Source organism: Elephas maximus, chromosome 13, assembly GCF_024166365.1.
Source record: "Elephas maximus indicus isolate mEleMax1 chromosome 13, mEleMax1 primary haplotype, whole genome shotgun sequence".
In the NCBI taxonomy this organism is placed as follows: domain Eukaryota; kingdom Metazoa; phylum Chordata; class Mammalia; order Proboscidea; family Elephantidae; genus Elephas; species Elephas maximus.
Window position 1 is genome coordinate 67778685 of NC_064831.1, and position 20942 is coordinate 67799626.

At 43.1% G+C, this 20942-nt stretch overlaps 1 protein-coding gene across 2 annotated transcripts in view; it reads right to left on the reverse strand.

Moving 5' to 3' along the window:
- UBE2Q2 (ubiquitin conjugating enzyme E2 Q2) overlaps positions 1-15363 on the reverse strand; it is an 86128-nt gene extending 70765 nt beyond the window's left edge. The window contains exon 1 of one of the 2 annotated variants that reach the window (XM_049852866.1): positions 14873-15363. In XM_049852866.1, coding sequence (XP_049708823.1) covers positions 14873-15061 — 189 coding nt within the window. In that variant the 5' untranslated portion in view covers positions 15062-15363. The remainder of the gene's footprint in view (positions 1-14872) is intronic. The other variant, XM_049852865.1, reaches the window with a different exon arrangement.
- Between the last annotated feature and the right edge of the window lie 5579 nt (positions 15364-20942).

Sequence of the window (20942 nt, forward strand, 5' to 3'; positions counted from 1 at the left end):
TACAGTCGATGAGGACACCCTATGTTTCCTGCATGGTTTCCGTGCCCTTGCAGAAAGACACCCCTATCCCAACCACTGCTTTTGACTGCCCTTCTGTGGTATCAAAATCATTGTGGGCCACAATCTCCGCTGATGTTGGTCGAGTCCAATCAGTTGAGCCCACTAAGATCCAAAGAGATGCTTCTAAGCTGTTGCCTAGGATTCCCAAGACCCTTTAAAGCAAGAGGCTAGGGAAGGATTGGAGCCTATAATTCAGGGATTCTTAGCCACAGGGCTTACCATCCCTTGCACTAGCCCTTGTAACACTCTCATGTTTCCTGTGAGGAAACCCAGGGTGGCATTTTGTGCAAGACTTACACACCATTAATCACACTGTAATTCTACAGTTTCCCATGATTCTGAACCCTCATTTGCTCCTTCCACTCAACTTTACTGTAGTACACCTTTGCAGTGCTTTTTTTTCAGTATTCCAGTGCATCCTGAAAGCCAATACTTATTTGCCTTCACCCGGGTGACCAAAAATACACCTAAAAGGTCATGCCCCAAATATATACTGAAAGTCCTACATATTTTCCCCAAATTTTGCATGCTGATTTACAATCTCTACGATTTGCCCATGGTTCCACCTTGATTCAATATATGGATGACTTGTTAATTTGCTATAAGACATTGGACGTTTGCTTAAAAGACAGTGTCTTGTTATTGCAACATCTGGCTGCCAAAGAGCACAAAGTATCCAAAGAAAAGTTACAACTGGAACTACCAGCAATGAAATATTTGAGGCACATTATCTCTGCACTGGAGCTCTGGTGGCGCTGTGGTTAAGCATTCAGTTGCTAACCAAAGGGTTGGCAGTTCAAATTCACCAGCTGCTCCTGGGAAACCCTGGGGCAGTTCTACTCTGTCCTATAGGGTCACTATGAGTCAAAATTGACTCAATGGCAATGGCTTTGGTTTTTTGTTTTTGTTTTTTCATCTCTGCACAAGGGGTTTCCTTAGATCCAAAGAAAAAGGATGCTATTTTCATCTTTCCTATTTCAACTACTAAGGAGCAGTTATGAGGATTTTTAGGTCTCTGCAATTACTGCCATGCATGGATTCCTAATTTTCCATTAATGGTGCAACTCTTATATTAGTTTTTAAAGGAGACAGCATCCGACCTGTTTCAATTGTCAGAAGAAGGCATTCAGGCTGTTTTAAAACTAAAAGAGTGCCTACTTAATACTCCAGCCTTGGGTTTCCCACCTATAATCTTGATTTTTCTTTTAATGTTCTTCAAACAGTCAGGAAAGTTTTAGGGGTTCTCACACAGACTCATGGAGGTCAACAGTGACCCATGGGGTACTAGAGCCTGCAATTGGACCCAGTGTCTAGAGGATACTCCCCCCACCTCAGGGCAGTTGCAGCAACAGCCCAATTAGTAGAAGCCACAGCAGACATTGTACTTGGAAAATTTTTAGATGCATATGGTCCCATGCCATTGCTGCTATTTTAAATTCCACACTAACTCAACATTTACCAGCTAGTAGAATAACCTCTTCTATGACCTAGTAGAATAACCTCTTATCAAGTTCTCCTTCTGGCTACATCTAACATTCACCTGTACATGGTGAATTATTTAAACCTAGCCACCCTTCTACCTCTATCCAATGGATAAAATCCCCCATGACTGCCCTGATTTGACAGACCAGCTACGTACCACCAGGCAGGACTTGCAGAAAACTCCCCTTCTTAACCCTGATATCTTTTTGTAGATGGGTCATATTTAAGGCCAAATCTTTCTAATTCTCATTGTCAGGGAGGATATGCTGTCACTATGTCCACCAAAATTCTGGAGTGACGCCCTTCCTGATGTCGCTTCAGTCCAGTAAGCTGGACTGACTGCACTCACCAGGGCTTGCAAATTGGCTTCCAGACAGTCAGTAACCATTTATATGGACTCGAGCTATGCTTTCACAGTGGTCCATGATTTTAGGAAGTTATGGAAACAAAGAGAGTTCCTGACATCCTCCAGAGCCTGGATTAAAAATGGCCCCTTGGCACCAACCTCCTGGAAGCTCTCTTAATCCCTTCAGGAACTGCAGTAGTCAAAATCCAGACACACCAACCTAAAAACGTTCCCCAGACCGAAAAAATTAAAGGGAATATTCTAGTTGACGCAACTGCCAAACAGGCTGTTTCCCAATGACCTCCTGCTTACAAGAGTCTCAGTCACAATCAGAATGAAAAGGAGGGAATAAAAAAAATAAGGGGAATAAAATTAGGATCTTCCTCCAATTTTTCAAAGTCCAATTTCTTAAGCAAGAGCAATCAAGTGAAGCTAGGCTTCCCAAAACTTAACCCAAGCTTTTTTGATCGTTCCCGTTTTCCTGATTTCTTGGGTACCCTCGTAAGTACCAGCAGGTGGCCTCTGAGGAAGACATTAAAAACTACGCATGTTATCCGGATAACTGGAATGTTATCTGGATCCCACTATATGCTTGTGCATTGGTCCTGGAGACAGACCTGTTTCACCTTCTTGCCTTCAATGTCCCATTCCTCTGACCCAATATGCCCAGTGAAAGCTGCACTGATTTCTTGGAATGACAGTTTTGTAAATTTTTGAATCCACTGCCAACCATCTATCATCTTTTAGCTCCATCCCTCCTGACAGAACAAGATCCTTTATGATGCTGAGCACTTCTGGCTCAGACCTTTATAGCCCTTCTTACAACATTGTCCCAACAACCCCTCCATTCATAACAAATGTCATCTCTGTGGCAACGGCCCTCCAGGTATGCCCACTCACTTACTAACTGAAGATCCTAGGCAAAAAACTGCTGTTTGGCATTACGTGGCTAGTCATCAGGCTAAGGCTCCTGAAGATGTGACAGAACAATGAAAAAGAGATGGCTGTAAAATTAATAGGAATAATTCTCTTTGAGAAGGGCCAGATTCAAAGCCAGTACTCCCCAGGGACTTACACATTCCTTTGGTCATGAACTTTCATATAAGGATCATTTGGGCAGCGTAAGACTGGGAATTTATGTAAATATTTTTGGGGACACTTTTGGAAGACTGCAGATGAAGTAGTAAGGCAGTGCTCTCTGTTCTGAATATAACCCATGCAAATCCTACCAACCCTCACCTGGGGGTACCCTCTGCCAACGAGACCTATGCTCAGATGGCAGATGGATTTTATTCAGCTGACATCCTCCAATGGTTATAAATTTGTTTTAGCCATGATTTGCAGATATTCATATTGGGTCAAAGTTTTTCACTGTCACCAAGCCATGGCAACTTTTGTGGCTAAGAAATCGCTGGATGGCTACAGCTATCCTTCCCATGATAAGGTAACCACTTTACTGTACAAGTAATCACAGATATTTGTAAAATATTTCCCACTTTTCTGCAGCTCTATTGTCACTATCACCCTCAGTCCTCTGGACTTGTAGGACAGACCAATGGTATCATAAAGACCCAACTGGCAAAACTCTCGTCTTCAACGGGTCGGACCTGGCCGCAGGTCCTGCCGCCAGTTTTAATGCATCTGAACGCCACCTCTTTCAGCCCTCATAAGTTGACCTCTTATGAGATAATTACGTGCAGGCCGATGAATCTACCTTATTTCAGTGGCCGCTGGTTTAAATTTAATCCGCAACAATTTATTAAAATATTGCTAGGCCTTCATTCATTATGTCAAGGAACATGCCAAACTCCTCAAGCAAGCATTTGACAGCCAAGGCATTGAACAATGCCTCCACTTATGCCTGGTGACTATGTTTATTGGAGTAAACACCAATTAAATGATTCACTTCAGCCTTGTTAGAAGGGTCCATACCTAGTTCTCCTAACTTATCCTTGTACTGCCAAATTACAGAGAGTTAAGGCATGCATCCATTTACCACAACTGAAAAAAAGACGACAACACCTGTTCGCAATAATGGACCCACAAAAGAACTTAAAGTGAAATTCACTCAGTGCTCGAACAGGAAGTAGATGACTGCGAAAGTGGATCGTTTACCCCAGGCCACAGAACTAGAACTCGCAAGTGCCTGAGGCCTTTAAAAAACCAAAACCAAACCCCTCGCCATCCAGTCAATTCCAACTCATAGCCATCCTACAGGACAGAGTGGAACTACCCCAAAGGGTTTCCAAGGCTGTAAACCTTTACAGAAGCAGACTGCCACATCTTTCTCCTGTGGAGCCACTGGTGGTTTTGAACCGTCAACCTTTACAGTTAACGGTTAATGGCTTTAACCACTGCACCACCAGGACTCCTTTAGAGTAGAATAGCACATGATAACTAAAGACGATGTAGAGAAATAAGTCATGACACAGATCCACAGTATGTTGCTGTTGTTGTTAGGTGCTGCTGAGTTGGTTCTGAGTCATAGCAACCACCCTCACAATTGTTGCTACGCTTGAGCCCATCGTTCCAGCCACTGTGTCAATCCATCTCGTTAAGCATCTCCCTCTCTTTCACTGACCCTCTACTTTACCAAGCATGATGTCCTTTATACAGTTGAATGAAAAAAGATTGCAGTTTACTTATTTTTTTAGAGATGGAGTATATATATAAACATAGGGTATAAAATGACTAGATGATCAGTAAGACATCATACTAAAATTTTGATAACGGTATCTTTGAGCGGTAAAGGTATAGGTGATTTTGTTTTTCCACTTTTGCTTGTTTCTAAACATTTACAATAAAAAATGTCTTTTGTTTCCATTATCCACACCCCACCAAAAACCCCCAAGACAACCTTAACCTTAACCTCCAGCACAAACTCTACATGTGTTCAAGGCTTATTCAATGTAACATTTAAAATACAATCTACTTCGAAAAGCACCTAAAATGATAACCCATATTTAAGCCAATGTATTAATATTTTCCTTCTCTACTATACTTTAAACTTTAATTTTTACAAGGTTAACAACTAAGCTTTGTATCTTTTCTCCCTTGAAGTGACAATTTTCCTATTATTTCCTCTTTAAAATGACCCATTATATACCATCTTTTAAATACAGGATGGTGCTCAAAAATCTCAATATAAATTCAGTGTTTCTTACACTGAATGTTTAAGTGCTTCTAACAGTTCTTCTTAGCTATAGTTATGAAAATATGAAGATTTACATACAGAACAATTATCTATACATCTGATCATTCAGGACCTTTGTTTGTCCCCCATTCTGCTATTCGTTTTATAGTGATTTTAAGACTCAGTAGGATAAAATTGTTCATGACTTTTATACTTCACGCTTTCCCTGACATTTAAAATGCAGAGCTGACTAAACCAATTTTTATGTAAGGCAGAATTTTGCATAGGACCATCCCTAAGAATGTACATAATAAAATCATTAATAACTCACATTTATTATGTTAACTAAAGAACGATCTATTTTTCTTAGAGTCCTTTAATGACGTATTTCTTTGTGGAATGTACAATATTAAAATGAGCTGTCAAACACTCAAATCCTTTCTTACCCAAAAAATATGATTTTTTTTTTAAAAAACAAAAAACTCTAACTGCTTTAGGTTAATTCTTTTTTTAAAAAAATCATGCAGAAAAATTTAAATGGTATTTAAACTGCCTTATTTTCACACAGTTTACAGAAACACTTAATGTTTTCTATAATCATAATTCTCAAAAAATTAAACTATAATTGATAACAGTTTAGTAAGGAAGAACACTAAATGGTTTAAAGACTGAGCAACAAAATGACTAGGTGATTTCATAATATCAAAGTTGTTATAAAGAATTTTTGAATTCTTTAAATTTTAAATTTTTCCTTCAACTCTAAAAAAAAAAAATCTTGTCATCGAGTCAATTCCAATTCACAGTGACCCTCTGGGGCAGAGCAGAACTGCCCCATAGGGTTTCCAGGGCTGTAAATCTTTACAGAAGCAGACTGCCACATCTTTCTCCCATGGAGCAGCTGGTGGGCTCAAACCACTGACCTTCTGGTTAGCAGCCAAGTGTTTAGCCGCTGCGTCACCAGGGCTTCCACCTTAAGCTCTAAAGACAACTTAACATTTAAACACCTACTATGTGCTTAGACACTCTTAGACACCACTTAGCCACATCTTTCGAGGTAGGTATTACCAGAATTTTTATTACTATACATACTTGAATTTGGTCAATAAGAAATGTAGTCACTCTCATAGCAAATCAGAATTTATATACTCATAGAAAGTATGATGGTAAAGGTTATGTGTCAACTTGGCTATGCCAGGACCCTCAGTGGTTTGGCAGATATTACGTAATCATACTCCATTTTGTGATCTGATGTGAGTAGCCAGTCAGCTGAAGAGGAGTTTCCCTGGGGGTGCAGACTGCATCCAATATAAACAGATGTTCTGGCAAAGCTCCCTCCCTCTCAGTCTTCCATCACCTCATCATCCTCTGACGTCCGGTTCTTGAGACGTGAGCCAGTACCCTGCCACCTGACCTGCAGATCTTGGGACTCATCAGCTCCTGCAACCCCGTGAGCCAGCAGCCTGCTACCTGACCTGCCGATTTTGGATTCAGCAACCCCTACAACCACCTAAGTCAGGAGAAACCTCTAGCCTGACACCTGACCCACAGATTTGGGACTTGCCAGCCTCTACAACTGCATGAGCCACTTCCTGGAAATAAATCTATGTATAATTACATGTGTGCTTCACTGGTTTTGCTCCTCTAGGGAACCTAGCCTAAGACAGAGAGTAATCTTAAAATTTATATAACCATCACCACAAAGGTTATGGTAAATGGACAAATTTCAAACAAGTTCACCTCTGTAAAACTGTGACACGAACAGTTAAGCACTTGACTACTAGCCAAAAGGCTGGCAGTTTGAACCCACCCAGAGGTGCTTCAGAAGACAGCCTTGGGGATCTGCTTCCAAAAGGTCACAGCATCAGGTGGGGCGGGGGTGGGGGGTAGGGAGAGACTTGGTCAATTAGTATAACATAGCTCATAAAGCTAATGTTCTACATCCTTATTTGGTTGAGTAGCATCTGGGGCCTTAAGAGTTCAAGAGTGACCATGTAAGGTACAACTATTGGTCTACCCATCTGGAGCAAAAGAAAGAAGGAAACCAAAGGCTCAAAGAAGAAACTAGCCTACAGGACTAGAAGTCTACACAAACCACGGCCTCACCTATCTTGAGACCAGAAGAACTAGATGGTACCCGGCTACCACTACTGACCTTTCAGACCAGGGACATAATAGATGGTCCCGGACAGAACGATAAAAAAATGTAGAACAAAACTCAAATTCCTAAAAAAGTCCAGACTTACCGGACCGGTAGAAGCTAAAGGAACTCCCTAGACTATTGCCCCTTTAAACTTGGAACTCAAACCACTCCCAGAGGTCACCTATCAGCCAAAAAGACAGAGTGGCCGGTAAAATAGTTATTACCCATGAGTACTATGCTCCTCTAAACAATCAACTAAATGAGACCTAACGGCCTACATTTACCTAGATCAAAGATGAGAAGGTAAGTGGGGGACAAGGAAGCTGGATTAATGGAAACAGAACCACCAGAAAGGAAATGAGAATGCTGACACGTTGTGAAAAGCATAATCAATTTGACTAAATAACATGTTTAGAAATTGTTACATGAGAACCTAATTTGCTACATAAATTTTCTCCAAAATCACAGTAATACATATTTTTTAAAACCCTATGAAGCACCCTCGAAGCCATGACCTACAGACGCTCTGTTAACTCCACAACTAAAACCATTCCCAAAGCCCCCTCTTCACACAAAGATTAGACTGGACTATAAACCATAAAATAATACTCGTGAAGAGTATGCTTCTTTAAAAAAAAAAAAGTTCAAGCAAATACACAAGACGGTTCGGAGGCAGGATGAGAAGGCAGGAAGGGACAGGAGCTAGTTGGATGGACACAGGGAACCCACGGTGGAAAAGGGGAGTGTGCTGTCACATTGTAGGGGTTGCAACTAGTGTCACATAACAATATGTGTGCAAGTTCCTGTATGAGAAATTAACTTGAGCTGTAAACTTTCATCTACAGTTAAAAAAAAAAAAAAACCCTATGAAACAGTTCTACCCTACACACATAAGGTCGCCATGAGTTAAGTCAGAATCAACTTGACGGCAATGAACAACAACAATCTGTGGTAACACAATTCAAGGTTAATCAAATCAGCCTCTCTGCCTGTCACTACCTAAGAAAAGTTTTTACCTTATACGGGAATAACTTTATTTTCCTACACAAATTCACTGAGAGACCAATGTGTGGCTCTACCTCAAGCACCAGCCTGTAAAACTGCCTACCAGAAGGATGTTTTTTGGCATCTTTCCAACTGGTAGAACACAGCCATCTCCAGGGATTTTGTAATTTTTTGGTAATTGATACACATATTTCCAGTTGAAGGTTCAGAGATACCCACCCACCCCACTGCCGTCGAGTCAATTCCGACTGACTCAGAGATACAGCAGGTATAATTCTTCTAAAAGATCAGTATAGGCCATATTCCTTTCACACTTTGCTGTTGAATAAATGTTGGGGGGCGGGGGGGAGGAATGACGTAAACTTAAAGAACCTAAGAATTACCAAACAGAACCTCTGACAACATAACAAAAGATATGAAAAAAAAGCATGCAGCTGGTCATTTTACAAATAGACAACTAAGTATCTAACATGACCAGAGCTCAACGAAGCACAGTAAAAACATTAACATTCACGGTAAAAGAAAAATGTATAGTTCTCTGATCTCAAAAATGGTTAAGTATTCATAGACAAGCAGCAAACCACAACTAGTCAGAACATCATTCTAAGTGAAGTGAGACAGGAAAAACAAAGGTGCCGACAACTTCGCTGAAGGCTGGAACAACCTAAACTACAGAAACCACTGGACGCTTTCCCGGGTTCGGAGTCTGGCTGGTCTTTCAGAAGGATCTCTTAGAAGAGTATAAAACTGAAACGGCCCTGGAAAAATGGACGCATGCTTCATTTTGGCTCTCCAGTAATGCTTTACATTTGGCAGTGACTTATTCCAATTCTTTTAATCTCTCTCGCCCCTCCACTAACGAAAACCAGTATCCAATACTATCCCCTTTTCCAGATCTAAGGAAGTTTTAACAACAAAAAAAATAATAATAATCAAGTAGTAAGGGATGTACCATTCATAAAGGGGAGAGCTAAGTCTCTTCTTCATATATCCACTCCTTCCAAGGAAAGGGATAAAAATGGGGAAGGGGAAGGGAGAAAGATAGATAGCCACTAGGAATTTGACCTTGCTAACCAAAAGGTCAGCAGTTCAAATCCATCAGGCGCTCCTTGGAAACTACAGGGCAGTTCTACTGTGTCCTATAGGGTCGCTATGAGTCGGAATTGACAGCAACGGGTTTTGATTTTTTATTATAAATTGGTCAGATGAATGAAAACAATGATTCCTTCTGACCTGAAAAGCACCTTGGGGCTTTAACATGACAGCTCTGGTATTTCCAAATAATTCCCCTCTCCAAGAGTTCCAGTCTGGAAAGGTAATCTGTCCCAGGGGCTAGAGCAAAGAAAATGGGCTTAGGCTCCTTAATCAAGTTTTGTTCATTATTTCTTTTGTATGAATTTGGCCGGACTACTTTATATCAGCATAAGAGCTAGAAACACAGAAAAATGAAGCTAACAGGATTGCCTTATTTCCCATGAAAAGCTGGTATAAAACACTTTCAAAATAAAGCATTCTTCAACCATCGGTGACACTGTCACTTTTATATTTTTAGAGAATAGTATCACTACCCAAGATCCTTCTTATATATATATATATATGCTCTCATGCAGGGCAAAAAGTATTATCTATTTTATAGAGAAACAAAGTAAAAGAAGATATTTGCTTAAAGTCTCAAAAACTAAGGAAAAGACGTCCCCTGGCAGTCTAGCAGTTGGGATTCAACTACTAAGTAAAGACTAAACCTCCCTCTTCCTCCTAGACTCAAAGCACTAACATTTTTTAATTTAGTATCTTGCTGTGAAGGAGGAAAGGAGGCACTCCTTGGAATGACAGATAGAAATTTAATTAGCTAAAAAAAAAGTCCCACCAAAAGTTGCCTGACAAATAGCCGCTCATGTAGAAAGATGATTTATGCTACACAAATAAGAAACAGGTTTCACTAATTTACCAGTTCATTTACTTCCTGGGGGAGATTTTTTACTCTAAAACGGTGATTCCCTACCAAGAGTCCCCAGATGCCAAAAAAGTCCACAAAAGAAGTAATGGAGTTGCCAAGTTATGTTAAATATTTCAGAAAGACTAAAAGAAAATCATATACTAGCTCAAAAAAAGGCTGCAAGAAAAAACACCATTGCCATGGAGCAGATTCCTACTCATAGCAACCCTACCGGACAGAGTAGAACTGCCCCACAGGTTTTCCAAGGAGCGGTTGGTGGATTCGAACTGCTTACCTTTTGGTTAGCAGCTGTAGTAGCTCTTAACCACTGCACCACCAGGGCTCCAATAAGGCTGCATGGATTATTAAAATAAGCCACTTTGCTTTTAGGTGTGATCACAACAATTGGTATGTTAGCACTGACTGGCGATTAGGTCTGTTTACTGAAAATAGAAAAGTAACTCGCAAGCTTGCATGATAGACATCTTTACTGTGAGTTCACAGAAAACAAGAAATAAAAAGACTCCTTTGCAGTTGAAAAATAACACACTTTTCCCTTCATATTTAAGATCAGGACACATTTATAAATCAGAAAAAAAAAAAATTAACTTGATTCCCTTGACCTAGAGAGTAAAACACGGCACTGTTCTGCTTTGGTTTCTTCTAGCACTTTCATATGAGTCAAATTTCAGATTTTCCACTGAGCCCTCAGTGGCCTTTCAAACGCTGATGCATTATCTACGACATTTTCTTGATGTTATCACTGCACTTTGACAAACTCTGTGGCAGTTAACTTACGTGGTAGCTAAGATTTCTGTTCAAACAGAATATAGCTAGAAGGGTGGTCATATATGGTAGTCAACAGAACTAAGAGTTACTGAGTGGAAGGTGGTTAAGTCTAACTATATTCTTTCCTGTCACCATTAAAAAAGAAGAAAAAACTTCAAACACCCAAAACTACTACAATGCAATACAGTAAAATGTAATCAAAGCAATAAACAGTAAGGACTACAAAAGAAAAAAAAAAAGGGAAAATATCAACTGAATATGACCCAGAAGAGCCTTGAAGGATGGTGAGACACAGAAAAACAGAATGGAGTGGGGTAAAGAGTGACAGTCAGGGGCTCACTGCACATGGGAAAAACAGCTGGTGTAGACGCCAGAAAGAAAAAGAGGGTGCACTATCTTTAGAGGCTTATTCAGAAGCTGTCATGCATGTGTTTAAGGAAACAACCAATGAGGCACCCCTCACTCAACATTACAGAAACTGCATCAGGATGTCTTGGTAAGCAAGAAAAAGACAGGGCCTGGAAGAAACGCTCAATAAAGATTTGAACTAGTCTAAAGAGGAAAAGTTACAAAATAGGTCAAACTCATTACTGTTTTTTTTGTTGTTTTTTAAGAGCTACAAGTTTTAGATAATAGCAATTACAAAAGCAGTAGATAGGTCCTGGCATTTGAAATCCGACCCCATTTCTTCCTTGTTCTTTCCCCTCTAAGCAAATGATATCAACAGGAGCAAGCCATGTAGACTTTATCAAAACACCCACCATGTTTAAATAGTCTTTATCTCTTAGAGCTACATACTGAAATATTTATAGATGAAGTGGTACGTCTGGGATCTGCTTCTAATAATTTGAGGTGGGGTATAGGTGAAAGAAGATTGACCAAGTGTTTATCATTGTTGAGGTTGGATAGAGGGTGGTTCACTACATTATTCCACTCTTGTATACATTTGATGTTTTTCTGTGATAAAAAGTTAACATATACTCATATAAACTGAAGCATCTTCTGATAATATCTGTCATAATTCATTACCATCTCAATTTTAATAGTTCCTACCAGCAGTGTTATTATAGTAATCCCTACCAAATCCTCCTTTTACTGAGTGTCTCCACTTCACTTCTTACTCTATTTCAGTTGCCACTACATAATCCAGGTCTTCTCTTAGTACCTTTTTCTGCAGCAGACTCCTAACAGCCTCTAATATAGTTCTCACCAGCAGTACTACCGGCATTTTAGCTGGGACAATTCTTTGTTGTGCCAGACTGCCCGAACACTGCAAGACATCTGGCATCCCTGTACCACCGGCACAAAATGCCAAGACAACAACACTACCACCAACCCCACTGGGATCACCAAAATCCCACACACATCCATTTCCTAACCCTTTCAAGACCCAATTAACTTCTATTTTGAATTTTTTGTTGATACCATGTATTTTCATTAATGGAAGTATGCCAAGTCATTGAGTGTGTTTAAATTTTTGATTAACTATATACATTTTGAAGAAATATTACATGGGAATACATGTTATCTCAAAATCAGGGGGTACACGTTGGCATCATGGTTGGTGGGCACCTGTCTGGCCCACCAGTCATGGGTGGCAGGACTTACTCCAAGGTGCTTTCCATTTGGGTACATTGGGCACCTCTGGTTTTCCGAACATCACACACACACACACACACACACACGCGCAAAACCACCAGGGCTCCCTATCACACAGGAAACCATAAATATGCTTACAAAGTTTATCTAGCCGTACGAAAGCTAAAAGACACAGAAGTTTTACCCAGTCATTCTTCCTGGATGCACTACCTCATAGTTAAGCCTGATAACCCAGCTATTTTGCATCAAGAAGTGTTACTTTCAGTTTTTCGCCATTACTCAAGTCCCCACTGGAGGGCAGTAAATACTTTTCTTGGGAAAAGCAGAATCCCAAGAAAACTGAGAGGCGGAAAAAGTTGGTGGGCAACAGTTTAACCCACGGATCTTGTTAGTGCCACCCACCATGGAGAACTGCTTTTAATCCTAATGTCAGACACATTTTCCCAACTTAATTGAGTAACTATGACTTCCACTGCCTGCAAGGTTAGTCTCCTTTCATTCAAGCCAGTCTTACCTTTTCCTGATTATACCTCAACTTCTACCACAGTAATCACCCTCCAAGCCATTCAGGCCAATCTCATTATCCCCACTTCATGCTCACTACTACTTCCACATGCATACTGTTCCTAGGAAATCTTCCCCTTTACCAGTGTATATCCTGGGCTTTCTTCAAAGTCAAATTCAAATCTCATCTTCTTCATTAAGTTTTGTCTACCTTGCTCAAGCACCACCATGACTTTTCCACTTCTCTCTAAACAAACCACACTTTCTCAAGCTTTGGGGTCTTTTTTGGGTTGAGTTCCCCCTGCCTGAAATGTGGTCCACCCCTTTCCAAAATACTACTCAGCTGTTGGAGCCCTGGTGGCCCAGTGGTTAAGAGCTATGGCTGCTAACCAAAAAGTCAGAAGTTCGAATCCACCAGCCATTTCTTGGAAACCCTATTAGGCAGTTCTACTCTGTCCTACAGGGTCGCTATGAGTAAGAATCAACTCAATAGCAACGGGTTTGGTTTTTTTTTGGGGGGGGGGATTATATAAGCTCAACCCCATTGTCAGATCTTTGTCAAAGCCTTCTCTGACCAGCCCCTGCCGCCAAAAGTAATTGCACCCTGTAGTTTTCATAACATTATTTATAATGATACCATCGTATTTGTCACGCTTTGTTGCATAAAACTCCCCCAAGAAAACTGTGTTCTGAAAGCAGGAATGCTCTGCCCAGTTTTGCAACACTAGTACCTCAAACAGAACGCTGAACTGTTCAATAAATGTTTAATTTTCTCCTCAGTACAGCACTCGACTATACTATTTTTGCAGTAATACACATCTTCGCCTCCAGATATTCCGGTAACTATTATAAGTTAATTAACTTCAAAGCCCTTGCAAACTCCTACTCTGCTTAAGTAGCTGGCATACTGTAGGCATTTAACCAAGTTACCACACTTGGTTTTAGCCATATTTAACGAGGAACATGAAACTACTACCTTGATTCTGCAGTATGGGCCAATATCATAAATCAGTTTCAAAATGAAGAACCTCATCATACATGTTCATAAAGAACACTTCAATTACTCCGCCAAGCCGACTACCTTGGGTTTCCAAGGAGCAAATGAGTGAGCTTTAGGTGTCTTTTCGGCTCTATGACATTAAGTGATGTTTCTGGGCAGTACACTTGGGAACTTATCTTCTTTCACCTATTAATAATTTTAAAAGCTTACGCATACATGGGGGCTACATGAATACACACCCATACCGCCACCTGCCGCAGTACAATGCGTATTCCAGAAACACGTTAGCGCGGAGCGGGGCCAGGGGAACGGGGAGAATTCAAACAGTATCAGACGCTGCGTTCCAAACTTCTTTTCCTGAAATGAGTCAGTTTTCCCTTTAATCCAAACTTATAAAAATGAATTAGCTGAATAAGCGGGGAAGAGGGAAACCTAACTGCAGACCGAAGCGTTAAAACTTGAGGGCTTTTTGCCCTTCCTCGCCTGGACTCAAACAACAGCCAGACACGATCTGCCTCGCCGCGGCCCCCGAAGCAGGCCGGCTACGAGCGGCCATGGCGACCCAGCGAGAGCTCGCGCCCGCCGGGGTCTCCCACCCCGAGGCGCGGCAACGGGGCCGACGGGGGTCAAGGGCCCCAAACCCAGCCCCGCGGGAAAGGCCGGAGAAACGCGCCCTCCGCCTCCTCCCACCCAAGCCTCCCGTGGCCGCGGCGGGGCCTGGGCCGGGCCACTAGCCGGGGGAAGGGGCGGGCCCGCCCCGCCCGTAGACCCGAGGGGCCTCTCTGGGGCCTGGCTCCCCTTTGTCCGGGCGCTCGAGGCGCCCCCCTTTCCGCCGGCGCCCCGAGCCGGCCCCACCGGGCTGCGGCCGGGCGGCTCACCGTGATGTTGCAGTGGAGGGTGAGCGGCGGCAGCGGCGAGTGCGGGCTGCCCGGCGGCGCTGGAGGCGGCACGAGGAACTGGCAGTGCAGCTCGTCCAGCTTCCAACTGACGATGCGGAATCGCTCGTGGTTCTTGTCGAAGATGGACGCCAGGAACTTCAGCTCGGCCTTAAGCCCTGACACGGACATCTTCCCCTCATCTCCGGCGGGAGGGGTGCGGAGGGGGAGCCAGCCGGGCCGGGAGCCGCCGTCACGGCCGCGACCGCCCCGCGGGGCCGGCCCGGGCCGCGCTCTCGCGGCTCCGCCTCTCCCCGCCGCCGCTGCCCGCGTTGGACCGGGACTGGAAAATGGCGGGGGGGGCGCGTCGAGACCTCAGAGGGCGGCTATGTGGCGGCCGGAGCGGCTACTCCCTTTCTAACCGATTCTTCGGGCAAAAGGCGGCGGCGCCCCGGCCGCTTAAAAGGGCAACAGCAACACCGCCCCCGCTACCGCCTGGGAAAGGGCTGCCCCCACCCCGCCCCCATCCCCTCCCCGCCCCGGCGCGCCCTGCGCGCCCCCGCTACGGCGTGTGCACACGACAGGGGCGCGCGCGCGCCCGGCCCGCCCCCTCCTCGCCGCGACCCAGCCCCCTTCCGCCTGGCCCATCTGCTCTGCTCCGCTCCGCTCCTCGCCCTGGCGGGCAGAAAGCACCCCAATCTGTCATCACCCGGGTGGGGCCAGGAACCCCTGTGCGCCCCCATGGTCTGGGGCCAGACACGTGCGCTGCCTACCGCGCCAGCCACGTCGGCACAGCAGCGCGCCGAGCTCTGGGGGCGGCTCCTCGGCGTGGCCCTGAGTGACCACCCACTCACCTGATCCAGGCGCGGCCTCTCTGGGAGACCGCGAGGTGCGTGCTGCGGGCAGCACTTTGGACCCATATAGGCCAACCCAGCTTCATGTCAGCTAATTTGGACAATCCACTTGGGCACATAACCCTAGCCTGAGCCACCACTGTCTCTAACCTAGGTTCCTGCAAGGACCTTCTAGCCGGCTCGCTTCCCAGGCCTTTGCCTTCAAACGATCTATTTACCAAAGAGGATGATTTGACCCCTGCCGGCTGATCCCTCCCACTTCCCCAGACTTCATCCTTCCCCTTAACTCCTAACTGTTCACTCCGGACGTCTGTTTTTCCCTCTTCCCTGCTTTAAGCCTTTGCTCTCTTTTGCCCTGTGAAGATAATCCACTTCACCCCCACCTCCTGTGGAGGCGTTTTTATTTTCATTAAGATCTTAGCTCAAATGTCATCTCAGAGAGGGCTTCCCTGACCACCCAATCTAAAATGGCCAGCCAGTCACCCGGTATCACATCATCGTATGTTAATGTTTTGCTCAGCACTATCCACTGATATTTCTCCTGTTTATTTGTTCACTGTCTCTGCCCACCTCCAATATCTTCTTCAGAGTGTATCCCTAGCACCTAGAAAAAGGCTTATTATATAGTAAGTATCCAGTTTTATTAAATGAATGCTCTCATCTGGAACCACTGGCAAGTTCTAGATGCTCCAAAAATGGATGAAGGACTACATGTCAGTGCCAAGGAATACAACATAATTGAGCAATTAATACTGTATGTAGTAATTTTGGGGGGAGGGGGGCGGGTAGTAATATGTACTAGAGGTAGAACCAGCTTCATGTGTATGCAGTCTGTGTAGTTGCACAGCTTTCTCAAGTGAGAAGGGTCCTGTGCTTGGTTTAATGTTTTGCTGTTGCCATCTTGAAATTCTTAATTTTTCAACAAGGGGCTCAGCATTTTCCTTTTACGCTGGTTCTACATAGAGATACCTAGTCCTGGTGCCTAAAGGGAGCCCTGATGGAGCAGTGGTTAAAAGGCTGGCTGCTAACAAAAAGGTCGGCTGTTTGAATCCACCAGCCACTCTTTGGAAACCTATGGGGCAGGTCTACACTGTCCTATACGGTTGCTATGAGTGGGAATCAACTCAACAGCAGTGGGTTTAGTTTTTGGGTTTTGGTGCCTAAATATCTCCTGCTTCATAATCTACAAGCTGTCCCTGGCCTACTGGTCCCCTGAGATGACAGAATATAGCACAACACCCAGAGGCATCAAGTCCACCGAATGAACATTTTAAAAGTTTAGATTTTCAATGTAATATGAGATATTACATCATGTAATAGTGCTTCCTAACCTTTAAGATCTCACTGAGAAGCTAATAAACGCCATGGACCATCTTCCCCGGAAAATACTTATGCATATAAAATTTATATTCATGGCCCCAGCACTAGAGGTACCACCGTGAACAGGGACTGGCAAGAGAAGGCGTTCCAGCTGTAAGCTCTGGGCTAGCAGAAATAGTTGGGATGTTGTTTTAGCATTATTCCCAGGTTAAGCACAGGAGTGACTTGCCACTTTCTTTTTCCTTCAGTCGCCAGTACTCTTGGGACCCTAACAGGCATGGCAGTTACAGACAAGGATTTGAAGCAAAGTGGAACAGCCTGTTCAGAACCTGGTATGACTTTGAGAAATAAAATGCCGTGAACAAGTTAATCTGTCTAAACTTTATTTTGTTACCTCTCAATTGCTATGGGAAACCCTGGTGGTGTACTGGTTAAGAGCTACGGCTACTAATCAATAGGCCGGTGGTTCAAATCCACCAGGTACTCCTTGGACACTCTATGGGGCAGTTCTACTCTGTCCTATAGGGTTGCTATTAGTCAGAATTGACTCGATGGCAATGGGTTAAAATTGCTATGAGAAAATAAAGACCTTTATAAATTGCGTTTTTACTAGCTATATCTCAGAAATACATCGCAGTCATTTTTTGAGCATCTTCTATGTGCCAAGCCCTAAAAGGGCTAGAAAGATAAATACAGTCCCTGAAGTCAAGAAGCTTAAAACCTAACATCAGGAACAAAACACTGTTTACTAGTCTTTCAGCTGCAAGAATAACAAAAAACTGCGACTTAAAGTGGCCTGGACAATAAGTAAATGTATTACTTCACATAATAGGAAGTTCGGAGACAGGGCTGACTCTAGGATTGGTTGATTTGGGCCTCAGTAATACCATAAGAGTCCAGGTTCTTTCCCTCTCTCTGCTCTGCTTTGTTAGGCTGAGAGCAAGGTGGCTGTAGCTGTCCTTGGGGTCACATCTAGACATGATTATCCAGAGACAGAAAGGGATATTTCTTCTCATATTCCCTTCTAAGACACGGGAATCTTTCTAAGAATCCTCCCAGAAGTCCTGCCTCATGTGTCATCGGCCAGAAATGTATCACATGCCCACTCATAAACCAATCACAGGTAAATGGATGGAACCACCACTCTGATCAGACTGCCAATCTGGGATAGAATGGATATTGAGGAGTTAACTACGATGTCTACTACAGACACATTAAATAAGACAGTATCAGATCATGTGTGATAAGAGGTTCAAATTATTACATATGAGGGGAAGAAGAAAATCATTCCAGAAGTCACTTACATAAAAGTGGGGCCATGTTCAGGAAACATCCAAAAGCTCAGTTGATTATACTATACAGAAAGGGCCCAAAAGGAAGATAACGCTGAGAAGTTAATTTGAAGCCAGATTTTGGAGCCCTGAAATAAATACCATGTCAGGGACTATAGTTTCATTTGGTGAGAGTCATCACTTTTAACAATCTGGCATCAGTGCACAAAATGGATTACATGAGGATTAAAACTGTGAAGTAGACACCAAAAGAGGCAGGAAACCCAGATTCTAGATCTGGCCTTCCATTAATTCAATGGGACAAGTGACATCCAGCTCTGAGATTCTCTAGCTCCAAACGATCAAGGGTCTTTGAATTAGTCCAAGTCAATAGTGAGAAAAACTGAAGTGGGGAAGTGGTAGTGGAAATGGAAAAGACCACACCGATTCTAGTGACATTTCTGAAGTAGAACTGCTAGATTTTAGAGATGATGCAGGGAGAGAAGGAAACACAAGTGTGTTTGTTTGCTTGTTTGTTCGTTTGTTTTAAAGTAACACTTCAGAGTTTCCAGAGCAGGGGGCTGGTAGGGAGTAGTGCCATTGACCACAGAGAAAGGTTTTAATTTTGGGTGCTGATGGGACCCTTTAGGTAGAGAATTTGTATAATAGGCCTGAAGTTTATAAGGGAAGTCAGAGCAAGGGACATACCATTGTGGATCAGCCATACAGGGATGATGGTGGAAGCCATGGGCATGGATATGATCACTGAGTCACAGCGGAAAGAAGACAACCTGGGCCATGGAAGAGACCCTAAGCGTCTTAGTTATCTGGTGCTGCTATAACAGAAATACCACAAGTGGCTTTAACAAACAGAAATTTATTTTCTCATACTTTGTAAGCTAGAAGTCCTAATTCAGGGTGCCGGCTATAGAGAAAGGCTCTCTCTGTTGACTCTAGAGGAAGGTCCTTGTCTCTTCAGCTTTTCCTTCCTGGTAACTTGGAGATCTCCATGTGTCTTGGCATCTGTCTTACTTCATCTCTGCTCCTCTTGCTTGCTTGTTCAATCTCTTTTTATACCTCAAAAGAGATTGACTCAAGACACACCCTACACTAATCCTTACTCATTAACATAACGAAGACAACTCATTCCCAAATGGAATTATAACCACAGGTATAGGGGTTAGGAATTACAACCACATATTTTTAGGGGCACAATTCAATCCATAACACTGAGTAAGGCCAACCAGTGGTGGCTGAGTAGGAAAGGAGTCATTGAAGAATCAGGATGATTCATTTGCGGTGTAGTAGAGAAAACTCTCATTCTATTTAAAAGTAAACAAAGAGGCTTATTAAAGGTTCAACACAGTTCAGACCAGGAACTAGGCACCTCATGAAAATGAAACCACAAAGTCTGAGACACGATAATCACACAAACATTTTTATAGGGTTTAGACAAGTACTGTGGTTGGTTCTCAGGCAATTAGAAAAGTTAGAGGCAGGCTTTCATAAAACAGGGCTTGTTACTGATTGAGGGCTTAATATACAGCTGGATTTCAGGGATGGACGACATATCTCAAATTACAGGGGTACGTGCAGGTGGTGGGTATACAGGGGATCACAAGACAATGACAGGACATGCTTTTCTGGAAATACACTATTCAAACTGCTTTCACAAGCATGTCTATTCTGGGGGTCCACTGTAAAGAAGGCTTTTCGATAATGCTGTGTCAAGACCCCCTGGGGGCTGTCAACATCCTGCATCCACTTGACCAAAGAGGAAAAGATCCTCTGGGAACAGGCTGCGACATTCTACTTCAGCTTGATCACAGAGTAAAATATCTCCTTCAGGGTATATTTTTAAGAATGACAAAAGGTTAAGAACAGGAGATAAAAACTGCTATTAGAAAGGTAACCTGAAGATTCATAATGGATTCTAGATTCATGTCAAGACTTGAGATGGAGTTAAGGCCTTGCTTTCAAACTGTACTACTTACACAAACTGCCTCAGATTTTAGGCTCTCATACATTCCCTCCTTTTGATCAAGGATTGCCATGAAATTCTTTGATCATGTACAGGATGGTGTGCTTTCCTTCATTTTCGACTACCTTTTGGATGGCCACCTGCCTTTAAAGCAAGTTTTTAAGACCCTGGATGCCATCCTCTTTGAAGGACCAGGCCCCATCCATTGTCTTCACCATGCCTCGATTTAGCACTCAGTCTTCAGTGATCTTTTGGGGAAGGCTAGTATAGAGCAGGGCCACATTAGAGGAACTATCTGGTCGCTATGTAAGTAGGAAGCCTTTAGAGTGAGAGCTCAAGTCCCTTGACAGAAGGGGTTTTATCACTGCACATGAATCACTTCACTGGTAACATGTTGGTTTTCTGGGTCAAAGCATTGGCAGTAATTTTTACATAGCATTTGACAGTTCCAATAATAATTACAATAAGTATCCTTAATCCAGTTAAAAATATAGATCTGATCCATGATCCAATCCCTGAGGGTCAAAAAACCAAAACCAAACCCATTGCCATCGAGTCAAGTCCAACTCATAGCAACCCTATAGGACAGAGTAGAACTGCCCCATAGAGTTTCCAAGGAGACCCCGGTGGATTTGACCTGCCGAATT